The sequence below is a fragment of the Micrasema longulum genome, unplaced genomic scaffold, assembly GCF_059751315.1.
Source record: "Micrasema longulum isolate JH-2025_06_02 unplaced genomic scaffold, ASM5975131v1 h1tg000570l, whole genome shotgun sequence".
NCBI classification, from domain to species: domain Eukaryota; kingdom Metazoa; phylum Arthropoda; class Insecta; order Trichoptera; family Brachycentridae; genus Micrasema; species Micrasema longulum.
The window spans coordinates 346,524-369,284 of NW_028277766.1; the positions used below are offsets into that span (position 1 = coordinate 346,524).

Consider the following 22,761-nt stretch of genomic DNA (forward strand, 5'->3'; position numbering starts at 1 on the left):
ACGTTTCGGCTACTATTGCAGGAGCCGTCTCTGAAGAGGTAAGATGTGCTTTTCTTCATCATCTTGTTCATCATGGCTCCTGCAATGGTAATCACCCAAAAAAGATACATATTAATAATCAAATCATCTCGCATTGCCTTGAATTTAATATAATAATGACTAGTAAAAAATAAGAATAAAATAATGTACATTTAAAAATTACATTTCAAGTAGCTGCAAATAGATACAATTGAGCAATAACATTTAAAAGTGGATTGGAATAAAATATTCCACTCTTTTCTTAACCTTCCAATTCGTGAACTAAGGTGTCCCTAACAGTGTGTAAAATCTTCCTATGTTCATCAGACAGAGGTTTAGCTTTGCATAACTTTTTGAGAAGTAGACTATCTAATTTTAACCTCTCAATCAAGGCAATAATTTCCGCATCACTTTCGGAATCCAGTTTACATTTTTTATTAGGAATCTCATCGCAGTCATTGAACACATCGTTTAAATCTCCGATGTCAAAATCCATATCCGAAGATATTGATTTTAGTATTGGCTCGCATTTGTGAATAAAATCTACCGGAGGATTGATTTCATAATAGTCTTCGGCTAATGTCTCGCCGCTCGATTGCAATTCCTTCAAAAAGAAATTGGACACTCTTTGCTTCAAGGCGTTTCTTCCATTGACTGTTCCACTAATGATACTTTCGTCGGAGGTGTTTCTGGCAAAGTGAGTAAATACTTCCAGACTGATGATATTAACTAGAACTTCTTCATCACTGAGCAAGCTTCGAAATAATGTAGAAATCAATGTTATCACGGTGTCCTTGTGATTATCGTCAGATATTTCATAATCGACAAAATATTTTAATAAATCCAATACAGCCACTTTGATGCACGACTGAGATGTCAAAAGAAGTGGCAAAATTGTCCGTAATATCTACGAAAAACAAATAATTATTACATTACGATTATAATGCATTTGGGGAAACATTTTCAAGTAAAAAAAAAGTACAATTGTATTATTTCAAATATCAACATACTGTCTCGTCAGTTTGGTCACGGACGAAAGAATGGATGGATGACAAAAGAACAGTAAAACAGATATATATGGCGAGAATCGATGGTAACGGAAGGCGAGGACAACCAAGAAAGACGTAGCATTCTCAAGTCTGGTCATGTCAAAAATATACGCAACCGAAGGGCTTGATGTCAAGATGTATGAATATGTAAAAGCTAAGAATATGTGACAGGGAAGATGCGTGTGGCAGTTCATCCTCTCTGGCTACCCCTATGGCAAAATGGCGCGATGGTAGTAGTGGTAGTAGTAGTAGTAGAAGTAGAAGTTAACATAAGCGTAAGACCGGTCATCTTTCTTAATATAATGAACTGTCAAAAAATCTCCAGAGTTTTTGATTATGTGCTTTATCACCGGTGATAATACAATATTGCATAACCTGTTATATTTTTACGAAAATGTTTTATTGAAATAAATTCGTTAGAACTGTTAGTTTTAAATTATACAAATTTATAAAGAAGAAAAAATAAAAGAATTTGAGATGAATAAGTCACTCAGATACCAACATAATATTAAAATTCCTAAATTCCACACAAGTCATGGCCAAAATAGCTTTGCCTTTAAAGGTGTAAAAAATTATGATAATCTTCCCAATGAACTAAAAACTATTGAAAATAATATATCAATAAATAAATTTAAAGTAAATCTAAAGAAAGTTTTTGAACACGTGTAAAAACCACATTAAATTTAAATTAGTATGAATGTATTATTGTTTTATGATTTTTCTTTATATATCCTATGTTTTTATTTTTTTTCTCATGTATTTAAAATTATATAAACTCTTATAAATAAACAACTACAACAGTGTAAGTCACTCTCCAAGCTTGTGCTTGGAGAGTGACTTACTCTTGTGAGTTACTCTCTTTTTTTGGAGAGTTAGTGATAACATTAGTAGATGTGTAAAAGTAGATATGTACAGAATTTTTCAAAAACATGTACCTTTTATTAAATTTTTTAGTAAAAATATAAATAAAAATATTATATTATTATTTTAAACAATGATAGTTGTTCAGATATTTCAGCGGTATTTTTGGTTGATTAAAATTGTAAGAATTAACAGAACGCTTTTTCAGATCCCCTGCCAAAAAGATCAATTGATAGTTACGCAGTATTGCAGTATTGCGGTTATGCATTATGTTTTGGAAAGATAAGGAAAAGTTTGTGAAATAAATCCCTGTTTTATTATTGTTACCTTAGTCCATTGTTCATTAGAAAAAGCCAGTTGTATTTTGGATGTGAATTCGCACAGGGTGACAATATAGTGGTTCAGCCATTGACATCCCGGTACGCTGGATTCTTTAGTTTTCAACGCTTTCTTCATACTGTCAGTCAATGTCAGCGCATCCCAAGCCGACAACGTCAGCGAGGCCAATTCAGGTAAAGAAGTGCTTTTATTTAGTACATCATAGGGCGCTGTAGACATCAGACTTATATTATGTATCTGCAAAGAAACATTAAAATCAATGCACAGAAAAAAAAAATTAACCGCTGAGCGATTTCACGTTTCACGAAGTTACAGTTTTAAAATTAGCTAAATAAATAAAGGTAGATTGTAATAGAAAAAAAAACATGCATCATTTTATGTAACTATATTAATTTATAAAATAATAAAAAATCTCTGATACAGGTCTAGCATAGGCTGCCTTTGATAAGGCTATATCCTGATATATCCTGAAGTCTCCGAAGTACCCACATTACTTAAAGAAGAAACAAAAATAAATAAAAAATTGTTTCTTTTTTGGGTGATACCGTGTGTGTTGGGTTTGTTCAGACGTTTGGCTTCCATTGCAGGAGCCATCTTCAGGGTAAACTGAGTAAACTCACCCAAAAAAGAAACAAATTGATAACAGTGACCGTGAAAACCTTCGTACCAATTAATCCTAAAAAAGTCTTACCTTTTGATAAAAATAAAAAACGTTATATTCTGTAACGTACCATGTTTCTGTAATCCAAAGCAGAGCATTTTTGATTAACCAAAAAGCTTTTCATAATTTTACAAGTTGAAGTCACAACATTTTCAACTTCCGAATAGAGATCCTGAGGCAAGTTATGAAGCCCTATAGCTCTCCAAACATGGCGATACTCGGGGACGGGAAAGATGGATACTACTTGCGATTTTGTTTTATTCGGTAGAAGCCCAAACAGTTTGTTCAGGAGATGAGAAAAGTAGATGTCCTGAGGAGTATCTTTGATCATTTCGGATATGTAGATACTATCGTAAGTACTAATGAGATAGCTTATTTGATCAAATCGGAAATCAGCAGAACCATATCTATAAATGCATCAACAATAATATTATTAATTTTGGTGTCCTACATAGACCAAACGAGCATATCAATCAAGATTACGATTCTATTTCACTCAGAACTATTGAGTTATTACATAAATAGTTGATAAATTACCTCGCGATTATGGACCAAAGATCAATGACCAACATGGCACTCCAAACATCTGTATTCAATAAAGAAACCACCATTTTCTTCTCCACGATTTCTAAATCTTTGCATGAAATAATTAGCGCAGCGGTATGCACCAATGTGTGATCATATAGAGAAATTTTATCTTTAGCATTTTGAGAAAATTTCAAATCCATGTTGAATTCCTTGAAACCTGAAATTCACAACAAATTAAGTATTTATATATTTCAACAATGTTTAAGTATGTCCAAATGCTTGCAGACTGGCTGGATTTCCTCCCTAGGGAGTTATTCATTTTTTAATTTATTTTAAGAGATTCAAACATTGTTGAATTAACTACCTGGTAAAAGAAGAAGTATAAAAATTGGAAAATTGTTTTCAAGCGTTGCCTGTTAGGTGATTTGGTAAAGCCGGATGAACCTCACCCACGTGATAAAGGTTTCAGCTCTTTTACTTCACAAAAGCCAACAGATGGAAGAGTTGAGGAAATGTTGATGTGCAAACATGGGCAGAACGGTGAATGTTACATAGTGTGTAAAGTGGCCACTTGAACCAGCCAATGACAGGTCATAAGCCATGTAAATGCCTAGACTTCTATATTCTCTTCTCAAAAATGTTTTCCCTCTGTGTTGGAATAAATTTAAATTTATATATTTGTTCTTTTAAAATTTATGTATGATTTTTTTACATTAAAGACAATGTTCCCTTTAGTAATTTTGTTTGGTGTCATGGGAGGTATTGAATAATTTTTGTATGCATACATAAGTAAAACTTTTGCATAAATTTGTTTTATAGTCGTAACATTCAGTTTTTCGTACATGTTGAGAGCTCGTTCATTCAGGATAATTTTTATTAAAGCTTTTTGTGCAATGATTAGTTGTTTGAGTAATATATCATTTGCACATCCCCATCCAATTATACCATATTCCAAAACTGATTGACATCACTCTGGGAAATATATATCGGCTGTTTATACAATTTTAGTTTTTTTGTACTTTTATTTTCTATTGCATTGTATGTAAAAACTGTTTTTTTCCCAAATAAATAAATGTATTCAAATATTTGTGTACAAAGAATAGTAATACTCTTTTGCTTTTTTTAAAAATAAAAAATAAGTATTAGAGTTCTTATTATTTACCCAAATATAATTTTCAGACCATTTCCTAGTCGTAAATAACTTGTGTTGGAAAAATTCAAATTGAGTTGTAATAGATTGGGATTTGAACATCGGACCGTTAATCTACGAGTTCACAACACTACCACGGAACCACAACCTGATTCTGTATATATAATGGTAATGTCGCAGACTCGCGATTTACGGGTCGATCAAACCCCGTTCTACCACAGTTAGTTTCCCATTTTCTAGCAAGGTTGTTTACGACTAAAAGAAAATGGCCCCAAAATTCAAATGTTTGGATCAATGCCAAATATTTCAATTTTGGGGTCATTGTTGGGCTGAACGCGCCAACCATTATACTACTAGGCGGACATATCTCTACTTGATTTCCCTTTTCAGGGTTTTTACCTGAAATTAGTCGTAAATTCAAAAACACTTCACGCTTCGCATTCTATTTCACACACAAAACTATTTTTTAAAATACCAAACTTTATTGTTGTTTTGAACTTACACTTAGGTGTGATGTCAAACAAACAAGATATGATGTTGAGCTCATCATCATGAAGAGTCCAATTATTTCTGATTTCTTCATCAACCTGCAGCAGCAGTCTCATTATGTTGATGGTAAAAAGTAAGGAGCCGAGAGAAAGGGCCTTGTCCTGAACCATCAATCGAATATGGCGCATGCAACACTAGAATAAATACAAATTATCATTGGTCAAAGTGAAAACTCATAAAAAATAACGTCAGATTTATTACATCCGCGACTGGACGGGAGTGCGCGGAGTTGAGGCGCTGTTCCAGTTGGCGCAGGACCGGAATGCCTACTCTAGAGTGATCGCCGACGTCGGGGAGACCTGATATGGCACAGAAAGAAGAAGGTCATTACAAGGCTATTGTTTGGTGTGGCCATCAGTGATCACTCTACACAGCGTTACACATTCACCATTGAATCCCTATATTTGCCTTCAAAGACTTCGACATACTACTCAATAATGTAACTTAATTAACTGAAACAAATACATAAACGGGCTTTAAGAATTATGCAATTAAAACATATAACCTACTTCCACTATCCATTAGGAAAAAAATCCAATTAAATGTCTCTACGGCATTAAAATCTAAATAGAAAAGTTGCGCATTGAGAATTTAGATTTAAAAAAGCATTTATTTAAATATGAATTGAAGTACAAGTGATGTTAAATGGTATTTATGACAAAAAGCACCAAACCTAAAATAATAATGTCGACACTCAAAAATTATTTTACATTAAAACTAAACACAACTTTCATTATATTGCCTCCTTTGATCCACAGGTGTCGTTAGAAGTCACAATCTAGGCATAGTTTTTGACAGTTACCAAAATTAATACATCGCCGCAACTGTGTTTGTATGCAATACGGAAGATGGATTGAGTTTTTCTATTTCAAAAAAACGATTTCGATTTTCTATATCTAAAGAATTGCTCTGATAAAATAATATTAAACGATCGGGTAACACATGTTAATTCCCCATTATTTTATCCATTAAAATACAAAAAATTCAATAATTCAATAAGAATTAACTGCTGGGAATTTAGCTTTCAGATAATCAATTAATTTTTAAAAATTTATTTTTATTCATACAAATATACGGTTGTTCAAAAAGTAGTTTCGTATTTTGTCGCAAGATGGGGTTGAACTTAATTTTCTCTGGCAACACTGTACCGATTTTGACAAATAGGCTTGCGCTGGAAAGGTGACATTTCAATTTTTTTTTATGGAAATAAAGCTTCGTTTCGATCAATCGTGTGAAAGTTATTCCATTTTGAAAATGAATGTGTCGAGCGAGGAAATTCGTGGTATTTTGAAGTTTTACTTCCTGAAAGCCAAAAATGTATAAAAAAAATTGTGCAGTTTATGGTGACGGTGCTCTAACCCCTGCTTGCACTTATATAATATAACATAGAAAATCATTTAGTCTCTGACTAAAAATTATTAACAAAAGTGGAATAAAATTATATATGTGTTTTTATTATTATAATTACTAATATGGAAGAGGTAAAAAAATTGGATAATGGAGGTCATAAAAGAAAAATGGTCATTTGGCCCAATTACTAATTACAAAACCAATTAAATTTACATAAATGAATTAATAAATATACTCACTTGTCTAAAGTACGGATCAGGAAGTAAATTTAATAATAATGGTTCAGCTCCGACCGTAATGTGTGACCTGATCCCTTCAATTATCGAGTTTTCCAATCCTAAATGTACCAAATACGGTGTAGTGTACCTGGTGATATATACAAATGTAATATTAACTAACTAAAGGAAACAAATAAAATAATAGTTAAAAGTAAAATAAGAGAGTAGCTGGATCAAGAGATTACATTTGTATTATAAAAATATTTTATTTATAACAAATAATGTTACATCTATAACATTACCATTGGAGTTCTCTCCCAAAACAAGAGTTGTGTTTTTAAAAATATAATGAACTACGTCACAAGTTCTTGCTAATCAACTGCAGCGTTGAATAGATATCAACTCACCAGTCCGGAAAACTCACCGATGACAACTTTAGTTCTTAAGGCGCTATGAACTAACTGAATAAAGCATAAAGTGCAAAATCGTGTAATTTCAAAGTTACAAAAATATTAAAATACGATATATCATTTTTTTTAAACCACTGAACTTCCTCAATGAGAGCCTGAACTTACTGAAATATAGTACAAAAAAACCCAATCAGTTTTTGTAAATCTGTAGATATAAATCCACAATACAGTTCACTAATTTTAATCAAGATCTTGATTACAAAATTACTCATTTTTAAGCATCTAGTCAGGTTTTTGACATCGGTGATTTCCTGAAATAAAAATTATAGCAAATAAAAAATAATTTGAACAAAATAACAGCTTAACTGCCACCTATATTTTTTGTTTATAACTTTTATATTTATTTAGTTAATAAAAATAATTGTAAAAACCCTCTGGGCATTAAATGTATAAATAAATGCCCTTGGCTATTTTTGTCATAAAAATTTTCTTATTTGGCTTGATGTAAATTAGCGTAAATTTAAAATGCTGTAAGGGACAATTAGCAAATCGTTTAAGAGAGAGAAATGTTTTTATTTTAATGAATGAAACATTGTTTTTGTTAAATTGTATTAACAAAAACTATAAAAAAAACTCATTTTCAACAGTCTTTTCCCTCTCTCGACCAATTCCCACTTTTTCCCTTACACCATTTCAAATTTCCATCAACGATATGGTTGGGTTTTATTTGTGAAATTTGGCAAAAATTTACATAGGGAATTTATAAAAAAGCAAGTAGATAACAGGCATAAAAATAACCACAACAACAGACAAACTTTTTTATGCATTTAAGTAAAATTCTTGAAGCAAAATAAACTTACGTTTAGAATCAGATAATTCAAATTATTTTCTATTTCCTTGGACAAAACTGCGATGGCTTTATGGTGGACATATTTATCCTGAAGCCAATCAACATGTTGTTCACACAGTTTGGTATACCCTTTCCATTCCTCAGCCATTGTTTTCACATCCAAAGAAATTACTACTTCCCCAATATCAACTACAATATCTAGAACTGAAAAGATTAACATTTTTCATATAGGAAAAAATTTATTCAAAATAAAACTGTTTGAACGAAAATGGATTGTAAAAATATACCTAGTAAAAATATTTTAAATAGATCCATAATAGACAAGGACTGAATTCCACTCCATAGTGATCAAGATTGGTATTAGTAAAACCCCCTTTTTACGTTTTTCAAGGGAGCAAGAAAAAAAAGTGTAAAACTGAGGAAAACGCTAAAGTGAGGAAATGAAAAATGTATGAAAAAAATTGGAATCACATAAAAATAAAATTAATTTGCTACAATATAAAGTACCTACATATACTTCCATAAAAATTATAAAAACGGAGATAAGTGGAAATTGTCAGTATTTTTTTACCTATTTTCAATGATTTCACTACAAATATTTTTATATTTTTTCAAACAATATTATGTAATCTGTTTTTTATTCGATTTAAAAACAACAATTTAAAATTATTTTATGTGTAAAAAAAAAAACGAAAATAGAATTTTGAATTTGCATGAAATAATTTTTCCCTTAAAAGTTGGGAAATTTTATTTATACGGTATCACTTTTTTTCTATGGCATCACTAAAAACAACTGTCATATAGATCGCAGCATCTTTTTTATAACTTTAACTATTTCTATTGATATGTTTTAAACATCGCAATTTAATGATATTAAAACATTATTGTTTCTAAACGTTTGTCAACTGCGTATCATGATTTGTACAAGTCAATATGATGTTTTTGTTCAAATGAAAACTAAGACTAACCCTAAAGGAAGACACTTAAACAAAAAGGTCAATTACACCGCATCTGCTTTGAATTTAGGTTAAGACGATAATTTAGCCTTTATTAGTTGTTTACCTGTTTTTATTCTTCATCGCGTGGCATACGCGGTGGCGCGCGGGCCGCGGCATCATTATTACGATCTCATTTTGGCTGTTTTGACACATCAAATGAATTCCGAAAATTTTTTAAGCATAAAACTGGGGTGATGAAAAATGTAAAAAACGTTAATTGGGGGAATATTTGTATGAGAATGTATGAAGAAAAATGGTTCCTGAACATTTTGGTGTAAAAAGTGGGTAAACGTAAAATCGAGGAACATAAAAACGAGGTTTTACTGTATATTGTACCAAAGGTGGAAGGCCAGTTAATGCAATGTTCCCTTCTCAACAATGTCTAACCTCTCTGTTAAATAGACTCATTATTCATCATTCACTCATCATTCTCTCATTAAAAAGACATGAACATCTTATATTGTATACATCAAAACACAAAAATCTGATTTTTCCCTGATCTCCAAACTTTCAAATGTTAATGGGTTAGTGACTTTTGCCTGAATGGCGACAATATGTTTGTAAATATTATAATGGTTAAAAAATTTATGAAAATCTAAATATTTATTTTAGATTACATTTTATCCTGTATTTTTTAGCGCCACAACAGGCCAGAAAGCCCAATTACAGTAGTGAATTACAATTAAAAACCTTATTTAATTTTTGTGTTCTTACTGAGACTCAAACCCGGAACGTTCTGTGTGCGAGTCGAGCAAGTTAACCACTACACCACGGAGGCCACCTTTAGTTTTAGGCTAATTATGATTGCTTTAAAAAACGCAGTTTTGATAAATGGATGATTTTACCTTCCAGCAACACATTCATATGCTCGTCTTGAGATAAATTTATTTTAATATATTCCGTCAGAGCAACAAAGTACATAGTTTGTAGTTCATGGCATTTTTTGAAGACATTTGTAATATTTGAGCCAATTTGTTGAAAATACGAAGCATACATAATTTCACTGAAAAAATAAATTATCAAATTTATTATCATATCATATACATAAAATTATACATTTATACTAAGTAACTTTGCCAGATCCATCATAAAAAGTTAATTTAAATAAAGTTGAAAGTTAAATTATTGTTGCATTTTCGTCAAAATGAACAAAACGAGTTGCTTGAAAAGGGTAAGATGGCAAAAAGGCAGCTTTTTTTGCTCATTTTGAAGAAAATGCAACAATTTTTTTTAACTTAACGTATATGATGCAACTGGCCCTAACTAAGGTTATTTACCTCGTTCTATGACAGTCAAAATATTTTTTAAAAAAAATACAAAGAAAAAACAAAAACGTAGCACATAAAAAAAATACTAAAAGACATGGTAAAAAAACATTATAAAAACATAGTAAAAGATATAGTAAAAAAAAATATTAAAAGACATAATAAAAAACATAGTTAAAACATACTAAAAACATAGCGCAAAAGACATAGTAAAAAACATAGTAAAAAGTAATAATGATCTCTAAAATTCAATTAACAAAAAGAAAATAATTCAAATAAGAAAATGTGTGAGTCATCTAAGAGCCATCATCAACCCCTCAGATTCTCCGCGACCATATCACCCCTAAACATGATACAAATTAATGCCATATTGTAGATTAGAATTCTTTACCTGTTTTTGCAATGTTTAAATATATCCAGCAGTACATGTCCAATGCATTTGGGCAATTCAAGAACATTATCAATATCCACGGGAGCGTTCTTGCTTAAATTAGTCAGTAGTGATATAAGAGATTGCAAAATACTCAAACAAAGTTGCAGATTATTGCATAATTCTAATTCAACTTGGGGAGAGACGCTCTCAAAATCGCAAGAATTCAATATTTTTCCTATAGCCAACAACACCTGTAAAAGATAATTTGAGGTTAACAAATGAGTCGTAGAATTACAAAACCAACTCTGGAAGAATTAAAAAAAGAAAAAGATAATGGTATCATTGTTTATTGATGTTTTGAAAAACCTACAAAATAAGACGACTGCGAGTCACAAATCACGTTCACTGAAGTGTAAAAATGTATTTATTTATTTACGACTTCGAGATCCGTGCATTATGTAAGGCTGAGACTGGCATCAACTAAATCAAGAACGGAGTGCTGTGCTGGTTTGGAGTAAAGCAAATGGACCGTGAAAGAACGATTTACAATCAGAATGTTGAAGGATGCAGAAAACAAGGAAGATCAAGAAAGACATGGCATGACCAAATCCAGCAAATACTTGAAGATGGACATGTCAAGAGTCGGAATAATCGGCGTTCGTGCATGAGATGTATGAATGTAGAGGAAGTCAAGTCTGTATACAGGCAGAGTGATATGGCATTCTATCCTCTCTGCTTACCTCTACAGTTAAAGATGGTGTAAAGACTTCTATAATAATATCTAACAGACAAATTTCTAAAACGAAAAAAAATGAGCATCGTGTTAGTATTTTCAATACACATACTTAATATGCATTCAAAATTAATTACCTCTTTCAAACAGACTGTAGAAGCTGAGAGGCCAACCTTGATTATATTTTTCCGTGACTGTAAACTAGAAATTGCTGAAAGTAGCTCTGAGAATATGCGGCAAATGTCTGAGACTCTGGACTCAGTGCTTCGAACATCTTCATGGCAGTTGTAAACATAGAGTTAAGGACAATTTGCATTACATGGCACTGAGTTAAGGACAATTTGCAGGATATGGCACAGAGTGAAGGACAATTTGCATTACATGGCACTGAGTTAAGGACAATTTGCAGGATATGGCTCAGAGTTAAGGACAATTTGCAGGATATGGAACAAAGTTAAGGACAATTTGCAGGATATGGCACAGAATTAAGAACAATTACAAGAGAAAATATTTCAATCTGATTTTTTTTACAGTGGAACCTCTATATTCATCAACCTTCACATTCTTAATATTTGATAATCACATTGTTATGACAATTTTACTCCCCAATGTTCCCGCTGGCTCTGATGCTGCGACCCCGCATCAGAAATGGAATTAGTATTCACTGATTTGTTTTGAATGATGGCAACTACTTTGTATAACGTCGTTTTGCATCGTAAAAAACCAACTACTTTACATGACGTCACTAGTTCTTCCGAATCAACCGAGAATAAGAGTTTTTTATTTTTTTTAAAAAAGAAATATTTGCGCTCTTATGATTTACCCAAATATTTAATTTTGAGGGCCATTTTCAACGAGTTGTAAATAACTCACTATTAGAAAATGGAATCGAGTTGGGGTAGAGTGGGATTCGAACCACGGACCTTTGGTCCGTGAGTCCGAGACACTAGCCACAGGACCACAACCCGATTCAAAGTTGTAATAGATTTCCGGTAAATCAACTGATGAATCAGCAGACCTCATCGAGAAGAAGGGGAAGAGAACTTGAGAACTACACACAAAGTAATTTAAAAAATACAAAACTGTTTAAGTTTCGTAGTTTTGAATTTACTCCGCCTGCGATGTCACAAGTTCTCTTCGGTGAGTTCTGCTGATTTGTGAGTTGGCTTCCTGTAAACCGGAAATCTATCACCACACTATCATTGATTGATTTGTTAGAACTTGTGACGTGGTTCATTTTAATTTTTTGGTACATTTTTGAAAAATTTGTCATACAATTAAATGCTCTAATTTTTACCCCGTGTAAAAAAACATAATATTGTATATAAATTTTCCCGTAGCGCTGAACTTCCTTGCTATTATCGTAAGCCTCACTCAAGGCAGTCATATACTTGGTCAAGTCAGCATAAGTAACTTACTCTGCTTATAAAATTAAATTTAATAAAAGTTTTTTAAATTACGAAAACAATCCATGAAGTAATTCATTCTAATAATAATGCAGTTAGCGCCAAACGATTATGTATGCAAAAGTCGTTTTTCAATGGCACTTACTTTACGAGGTTAAAATGAAATAAACATGAATCACTTAGGGAAATCAGAAAGATGGCGGTGAAAGGCTTAAGTAATAAATTTATAAAAGGATATTTTTATCAATATAATATCTGGTTCACTAATATCATAATCGCATTTCATTTCTTGCAAAATGTCTTCCATGTGATAAGTTATATCTTGTGATTCCATTCTCGGTGAAAATCACTTAACATATGCAAACGACTTCCCTGAAACTTAAGTTAATAGCGGGCGGTAAACAACTTCAAATTCACTTATTAAAATTACTTGCACTAGCATCAAAAACCAACTCAATATAATTTTTCAAACGTCAAAATTGTTTACCCGGCCAGCCGCCAAAATAATTTTCGATGGTACTGCACAGTATTGCCATCAATATATATATATATATATTTTAAACTTGGTTAAGGTAAGTACTAAAATTTTTAAAAAAACTTCAGATAGTAACTACAATAGTAACATCATCATATCAATTCAAACACAACAATAATTGATTAATGTAGTTATTAAAAAATACAAATATATTTTAATTGTGTCATATCGCCATCTTAACTTGTAAAACTGGTAAATCCACAAATGGTCAAAAATTATATTTAGGCGTTTTCTGTTAGGACTTCTAAATACAACGAATATATATATGCTTATTATATCCGTACAGTCCGTATATCAGAAAAAAAATCGCTACTGAAGTAAAAATTGATTTTACTTTCAAAAAAACAATTTTTTTACTGGCGCTTACGCCTTAGTAGAGAAATTCATGTCCCGCTTTCCAAAACAACCTCTACCCTCTATCGAGATATTATGTATCAAAATAATTTTTGCAGTAGATACTTCTCGTTGACCTGTTTTAAGACACTTAATATTTAAAACCTTTATTTAAATATTTTACAGATATTTTTTAATTACTTCTTTTTGTAAAAATCCATTGACATAATTTACAATATTGGTTATATTCTGCTAATGATAAAAATAAAAAAAAACAATTCCTAATAAATTTATTGACGAATCAAATGAATATATTTTATCAACAATATTTTAACATTTCAGAATTGTTAAGTTAGACAAATACTGGATTTTACTCACTTAAGGATTTTATCAAGTTAAAAAATACCACTTAAAGAAAAAAATAAAGTGCAGAACAATAAATTATCAATAGTTTACTATAGCAGGTGAAATAATTTGGATGTATCTTGCCTACAAATAACTAATTTATTCCAAATTTGTGGATTAAAGTATCACTCGTGTTTTATGTATATAATAATTGATTAAGGTTTCAAAGTATTTCTAAGTTTCAGAAGTACTGAAAAATCAACAGATGAAAGCCTGAGTAAAAAAGTATGTTCAAACATAGTCAGAATAGTGAATTCTACACAGGGTAAAGTAATCACTTACATCGGCCAATGACGGGTCAAATGCCTTGTAAATGTCTAGACTTCCATTTTCCTTCTCAAGAATGTATCTGAGGATGGTAGAACCATACTGGTCCAAGAAGCATTTTCATAAAAAATCAAGATTTTGGCAAACACGCATAAAAAAAAATCTTTCATGCGAAATTGATCAAAGTGCATATACTCCTTTTCCTTAGCAAGCCTCAATTCCTCACTTTGGAATTCATTTCATCTTTGAAATCTGAACCCGCCATACTGGTCCAAGGAGCAAGAGGTTCCCAGGAAGTATTTTCTCACTCTATTACTTCAAGGAAAACTCCGTGCCGGATACCGTCAAAATCCTGTTTTTTTTTTTTTTAGTGACTGCTGTTCTGGTCAAAATAGAAACTGGGACATCTTGCATTTCATGATGTCTCTTGTAAATAAAGCACACCATTTTGATAACATTGTCATACACCACCTCGTGAGCGGCCATACATGTTTGCCCGGTGACTTCAACTTTTCTTTTATAAGTCGAGAGCAAAATAAGCATCTTCAACATCTTCACACCACAAGCCTAGATGGATCTTGTGCATCATTGTAGAAAAAATAAACTATTTACAATTTGAGATATGACCGACAAGTTCTTTGATTTTTAAGGTGTAAAAATATCAAACATGAGTAAAATATCAGTAAAGGATCAAATCTCATGTATATAACTATTCTTAATTTTTTTATGTAATTGACCTCAAACCAAATGAGAGCATTGAATGACTTAGAGAAATTTCTATTAGACCTTAGAAGCTTTGTACCAGAACGCGATCTAGCATTAAAGCCCATTCCATACAAAAAATACAAGAGATTAAAAAAAATCAAAAATTTGTTCCACTTCATCACCCTTTTTATCTATTGATTCCTATGTACACAGAAGATGAGGGGGGGGGGAGGGCTGAGGAAGACGACAATGCAACACCGGCTGGATTTGGAGATTGAATTTGGTTGTTTAGTTTTTTATTACTGATCTCATAACATAAGGTTGATGTAAATGACTACATACTTTTTTATGTTCTGTTTGTGCTAGAGTTATCAAAGTGATTATGAATTCCCTCAAAAAAAAAAAATATTTACTAACATTTGAGGTATCACTTTTTAAAAAAAAAACCTGTTTAAAAAACATATTTTTTCTATAACAAGCCCAAATATGTTTCCATAATTTTCTCAAAAGTATGCAAATGTGACTTGGACCAATCTGGTTCTACATTCCTCATTTATGTTCTAATTCTCATTTTCCAAGGAGCAAATTATCATAACTATGGCGTTTTATGATGGTTGGAGGAATTCTAGCAGAAGTTAGTGGATAGAAAGCTTATTATAAATATTGATTAATTTTATAAGGGTTTTCGTAAATGAGATTTAGACCACAGTTGGCACTCTAAATACCGCACTCAAGTTTCGTGCATATTAAAAAAAAAAAACTTTTGTGTATGTTTAAATATTTGCAAACAGGCTCTTTGTACACAAAAAAGAGAAATAATATGCATATAAGCAGTTGCATCTTTAGTTACTTAGTCATTTTAAAATTAGAGGAGATGTGAACTACACATATTACTATGTAAAGAGCCGCCGAGGACCGAAGTAAATAGAAAATGAGATGAGAAAAATGTTGGCTTTCGTTGAATACAGACCTTCTACAATGTGTGACATAAAAAAGTGCTGCAAAGTAAAATGAACGATCAATAAATGCAAATAATAAGAACCATGTAAATACTTTATTTCTTATTAGAAATCACATAAAATCAGTCTTATTGTAAATCACTATTTTTAGAAACTCTCCAAGGATTTGTTTATGCATGGAGGAAAATTTATTAATTTTATCACAGATGTTTGTCATACATAACATATTCATTTTATTATGCATTTTTGTTAGTTAGATACCTATAAAAATATGACTATATTATAAGCATAAAAGTCAAATTGAATATAATCACAGTGAAACCTCAATGTTTCAAAATATTCATTCATTGTGGTAAGCTTGTTTTAGAACGGCTTGTTAAAAATGACTTAAATTTTTATATAATTACCACACCATTTCCTGTAAAAACTATATTTTTGTCAAAAACTTTATTTTGTCAGATATCAGTTCCTCATAATCATATTGAAGATAAACATAGCAATGATTGAGAGCACTCACCTATCACCTAGAAATATAATTGCAACGTAGCATTATATAAAAAAGTTATAATTATTTCTGTGATTGAGGAAATAATATGATTATAAAAATAGTAAATACAGTATAAATTTATTTTTATAAATACGGTAGAACTCCTTTTATCCGAACTCCAGTCATCCGGATTGCCAAATATCTGGAACATTATCAGGAAATAAAATGTCTCTTAAAACTTTGCTGGACATATTTAAGTAAGTTTTTAATGTGATTCCAATTCATTGTATTATTTCAAAAACAATAAAAAAATAAGTGACCCTAGAGTTAATTATGATACTTAATACTCTTTGATTTATATGACTGCAGTAAAAAAAACTGTGGTAAAAATGGTAATTCAGTTGCGATTTTTGATCTGGATTTCATAACACTACCAAATACCACAATCCAATTGTTTTGTATCCATCAACCATATTCCATGGTACTCAGTAGGTCACATAAGGAGATATTCACAATTCAACTAGGCATGGTCAGATATTTGTTTAAAATGTGTAGTTTTGTGCATAAAATGGAAATGACATCCGAATATAATCCGGCGGCTGTCGTATTCGCATGAGTTAGCTAGTACAAGACCATCTTCAAAAGATGCCATTTTGAGTAAGTGTCAGATATTAGAAACATCGCTTCGTTTCATTCCAACAGAAGCAACATTACTAATGCTTGAACGATCCCATGAGAAATAAATACAGGAATTTAAGTAAAAACAAGTTAAAAAAAAAAGAAGCATCTTTTTCTGTCATGATCTGTGCGCCTGTTAGACATTTTATTAAAAACCCTTTCATAATTCCAGATAAAAGAAGGAATAAACTTATTTATTTATTATTATATTATGAGTTATACGTCGGCAGATTCCGAGGTTACTTCTTCATATCAGGACTCGAACTTATAACTCAAAAGTTAAAGTGGTTTATACTAATTTATAAATAAATAATAATAATAAGTGTAATTCGTTTGAAAATGCCCTAATAAGGCGAAACAATTGTCACGAAGTTTTTATTTTTATATGTTTATATTTGTAAAAATAAAATAAAGTGTTCAGTAGACTCAACTCAGTGTTTGATTTCTAATTATAAGTTGTAATACATCATAATAAAAAGTGAAGAATGTTTTTGATATTAAAAATATGAGTTATAATACTCTAAATGCATTAAAACCACTTAAAGTAATTAAATTTTCTCTGTAATTCAAACTTTGTGAATATTTTGAAACGCCAGTCATCAGTTTCCACGGAGATTTACAATGAAAGTTTTGACTAGCGGCACGCCATGGCGTTTTAAAATAATTCTAATATAGGCATTCGTTTATTTGTCAGTTCAGAAAAATATTTTGAACTGGACGCACGTCAGTTTTAATTGTAAATTATAGATGTTGGACTGAGCAAGCACATAAAATACCTAGCGTCGACGGCCCGCTAGTTTGTGTCTTGGGCCTTATGCCAAAGTGTACATTGAGGACTAATGACAAATTTTGGTAGCTAACAGTGGATGTCTGAATTGCAAAGTCGCATCCATAATTCTTCTTGATAATACGAACCACACTACATATCTAGAATGATGACAACCCAGATAATTAGAAAAACGCTATCAGGGTCTGAAAGGCCTTGAAGATCTTATATAAATTAAATGCGAAAAATCCCAGAGCCCATGATTGTACTGTGATTAAGTGAGTTTTCATGCAATTTATTTTTGTTGAATATTTTTTTTATAATGCAACTCAATTTACTACAACTCTATATTGAGACTAATTCCATTTCCTAAAACAACATACCTACTGAAATAAAATTTAAACTACCGTTTTTCTTTAATTAAAAAAAAGTTCTATAAAATAAAAACAGGCTAAAATTAAAGGGGTTAACATAGCTGTTATGTTTAAAACAAGTGTTTCTTGAAAAATACTTGTGTGAAACAAATAAAATAAACTAGATTGAAATTAACTTAAAGAAATTTCAAGTCCTGTAAAGTTTATACCAATTTAAATCCTTGAATTACAAAAAGTGGCCCTGAAGAGGGTTATAGGTATAAAAATCAGACATCTCACAAACAGGATGGTAGAAGTTCGTTCGTCATATATATCTCCTGTGGAAGCATATAGCCAGTCTTCTTATCTCATGCTCAGATATTTGGTCGACAGTCACCGTTCAAGATAACACAATCATGTTCAAAAAGTTTATTTCTCCATACCAGAATCATTAACACTTCTTGAGCCTTGTTTGTATTTTTCAGCGGACCCATTTACCAAGACACAATATTAGCAATTATTGTTTCCATTCATGTAGGAACTTCAGCATCAAGATTATACTTACGTCATTCTATTAGCATACAATACATGTTCTAGAACAACACGTAATACTTACTCGGGATGTAATCACCAGACAAACTCCATATATATTATAACACCAGCAGACCACAGCAGTTCCTTCTCAGCAGATCATCTTACAGAGGAGTCAATAAGTAGCAAAATAAAACCATTCATCTGCATTACTTGACACATTCTCCTTTATTTAGGATACACAGACTATTGTGTACATACAACCTGTTCCAGTTGTGCAACCAGTGGCCAGTGGCACACCACATAACAGTGCGCATACAACCTCACATCTAGCAGACACGTGGTTAAGGTACTCGATTCTTACAGGTACAACACACATCGGAAGTTATACAGCATTGGAACAAACATATCAATCCACAATGTTCACTATACTTTACCTACCAAATGCGCTACTTTATCTTTACTTTTACATATATGAGAAACATTCATGTTCAAACCTGCATACATAATTGACAGAGTCAATACGCAAAACTGATCTATCCATTACTAACAAGTTAATTAAAGATCGCGATAACGCAAATTTGAGATTTGTGTCTTACGTACTACTTAATAATATAATTGAATTGGAAAAAATAACCGGGTCCGTTCGGTTAACGCAATAATTGAGATGCAATACATCACCTGGGGGAATCTAATGTTGCGCGGAAGTTAAATGAAAGTAAAGTAAACATAGTCCGGACAGAAGGGGAATCTTAAAAGGACAACGGGCAAATGTACCCGCAGTTGTCAAACGTCGGGGAAGTCGGTCGCTCACGTCTTGCTGTTGTTCCACTGCGAGGGCGCCGGTCCGGGCTGCGTCCACGTGCTCTGCTGGGGCCACGAGCCCCCCTGCTGCGGCCAGCCCTTGCCGCCCCCCTGCTGGCCGCCGCCGCCGCCCCCCTGCCCGCCCCAGCCCTGGCCCTGGCTCCAGCCCTGGTTCCAGTTCTTGTTGCCCTGCTGGCTGGGCTGGTTGTTCTGCCAGTTCTGCGGCCAGTTGCCGGGCCCGCCCTGCTGGCCGCCGCTAGGCCCGCCCAGGAGCCCCGCGTTGAGCGCCGCCGCCACCAGGCTGATGGGCACGTTGACGTTGGCCGTGGGCGGCCCGTTGGGGTTGATGCCGAGGTTCTGCAGGTTGAGCGAGTCGAAGTTGGGGTTCCCGCCGTTGTTGCCGCCGCGGGAGTTCCAGTTCCCGCCCTGCTGGCCGCCGGACGGGCCGTCCCTGTAGTTGGTCTTGGTTTTCACTTTGGGGGCGGCGCTCGACACGGACACGGAGACTCCCTTGATGACGTGGTCCTCCCCGCACAAGCTCTGAGCGACTTCGGGGTCGAGGAATGTCACGAAGCCGAAGGCTCGGAACGGACGCGGCACGAACACGTCGGTCACTTCGCCGAACTCGGAAAAGTACTCCCGCAGATCGTCGGCGGTGATATCCTCCGTGCAGCGCCCCACGAACACTTTACACGGGATTTGTGGGACGAGGCCTTCCTTGGAGTTCGGGATCCGCACGTCCACCCAGCGACCGTCGATGTTGTGTCTTTGAGCTAGCGCCCTCATCTGAGAGGCATAAGTACCGAATCGGATGAAACCGAATCCTTTGAAGCTTCCTGACGTGTCTTTTTTCAACTGTACCATGACTACTTCTCCGAACTGCTCAAAGTATAGTCGAACAGATTCTTCGGTAGACTTCCAAGGCAGTCCTAAACAAATAAGATCGGAGCAAGTCAGCTTTTTCTCGAGTCTTTTGGTTTTGGCTGATCGATCAGAATCGGCGGAGTCATCCATTTTCCTTTTCATAGGAAAAACGCAGATATACACGGACTTTTCGTCCCATCCTTCATTTGGCGGATGAAGTACACCATCGCTAAGTCGAACACCCCGGACGGCATTTGTTTCGGGGTTTCGGAATTTCATTCCGCACGCCCCAGGATAAACGCCTTTGACCGTGGTCAAAAGCATTGTTCCATCTTTCTCCAACGGGAGTTCAATCGGTTCTTCATTCTCTTCTTCTGCAACTTGCAAGTACTCCACAAGCATCTTGAAAGTTTCTTGCAGCAAAAGTTATATTTTTTTATATCTTGGGCGAGCAAAGTACACAGAACGCAGAATGTCACAAGTCACAAACGATACCGAAATCAAAATGGCCTCCGGTTAGAGATAGAGATGTATACAACGGCTTGGAACCGGTGAAGTTCCGGTGATGATAATCGAACGACTAGAAGTTTTATAAATGATATCGCTTTTTTAAAGTTGTTTATATCGAATAAATCTTATTAATTTTTGTCTGTTTTCGAATGATATCACGAGGAAGTTCAATGAGATAAATGTTTTTTTCTGATAAATTCTTTTATTTTTTAAACTACTTATTTTTTCTCACAATAAAGTAAACACGTGAAAACTGTTATCGCAAAAATCAATAGGTTGTAATGTATTTGTATTAGACAAACTGAATAAAATGGCAACCAATAAATGTGTTATGATGTTCACATGCATGGTGTTTATTGAATATTAATATGAAGTATAATTTTTTTGGGGCAGCTATATATGTTGATGCTTTTATAATTGAAAAAAAAATGTATTCGGAAAATCGTAAATAGCAAAACGTAGGCCGATATTGACAAATATTTAAATCATGGAACTTTTTCTTTTTGTAAACCATATGTTAAATTATTTATATCACCCAAAATATTGATAATGCTAAAATTCCTTTGTCGAAAATTATTATTTCAAAGAGGGCCTATATAATAAGCTACGAAAAACAACAAAGGAAGTCGGTTGTATCACAGCGTTTACAAAATAGTGGTAAAGTGTTTTCAATTGAAAAATGTTATTACACTATTCATCAAAATAGACAGGTACAGTTGGTAAAACGGCCAACTGTGAATCTGGCGTCGCGGGTTCGAATTCCGCAAGTTGCGAGAAAAAAATCGAAGAAAGTTATTTTCTCAATTGGTCTGAGTGTTGTGTATTTTTCATTACCTCCTTCCATATCATCTCCATCTCACCCATTGACAATCCTCTAAATTCTAAATAGAGGCTTAGCGGGTTATTCCCTTTAAAAATTTATATTTGTAAGACGTAATTACTAAGCAATGTACATGCATTTACTTTCAATGCTGCAGAACAGCGTTTATTCATTATATTTAGTGACATGTTATGATGTTTGTTATCAACTAAGTCCAGAGAGTTTTCGGTAGGACACAATTCTAAAACAGATTTATTTTACAGACATACCTAGTATACCTACATTTAATGTATTAATAAAATGCATTTATTAATTACCTTTTAACGTTTACTATAAAGTATTACGAAGTTAAAGAGTTAATATTATGAGCACTAGGTATCAAATAATTATAAGGTATAAATTTGTATATTTGTTTTATATTTATGACAGGGGCAACAAGTCCGTTAATTAAACATATAAAAGTATGTGGATTGTTTCATTATATTAATCATTATGATAAGTAAATATTTTTACGATTTTATTGAGAATGATTTTTCAGTTAACAATTCAAAATACATTTTATTATAACCAGTTATTCAATTATATTTATATAATCGACAATGCATCCATCACTAACCCCGGATATGGAGGTCATAGACACGAATCGAAAATGTAAAATAGATAAGTGACCGGTCATTATTACTGGTTATTAGGTGGTTATTAGCAAGGGCAACACCTTTAAGACGGACGCGGCTATGCAGAAAAAAACGCTTTTTAAGCCTACTTTTTTATAAAAACAATAATAATTCCGCCCCTCAGATAAATTATATCAAAAATGATTACAGAATAATATGTACAGATCAGAAGTCTATATTTTGCATGGTTTCAGGCAAAACCACTCATTGAATATAATATACTATACCAAAAAAAGTAACGTAATATTATGTTTTCTGAATCTGATGAGGATTAAATCTAGAATCAAGGATCTCATAATTTTGATAACCAAA

The 22,761-nt window shown here is 33.0% G+C and overlaps 1 protein-coding gene and 1 pseudogene across 2 annotated transcripts; both read right to left on the reverse strand.

The window, feature by feature from the left end:
• Positions 1-143: 143 nt before the first annotated feature.
• On the reverse strand, positions 144-11,633 carry LOC148280545 (FIGNL1-interacting regulator of recombination and mitosis-like; the record flags this gene model as incomplete). The annotated part of the gene is made up of 11 exons (XM_088228209.1): positions 144-925; positions 2,256-2,504; positions 2,999-3,335; positions 3,466-3,673; positions 5,109-5,289; positions 6,745-6,871; positions 7,299-7,444; positions 7,994-8,187; positions 9,827-9,984; positions 10,638-10,870; positions 11,490-11,633. Coding segments are annotated over 11 exons (2,622 nt in total), but the record flags the coding sequence as incomplete, so codon positions are not given.
• A 7,349-nt stretch (positions 11,634-18,982) lies between these two features.
• Positions 18,983-21,000, reverse strand: LOC148280546 (TAR DNA-binding protein 43 pseudogene; annotated as a pseudogene). Its single transcript, XR_015822568.1, has one exon. The product of XR_015822568.1 is annotated as a TAR DNA-binding protein 43 pseudogene (transcript).
• Positions 21,001-22,761: the final 1,761 nt, after the last annotated feature.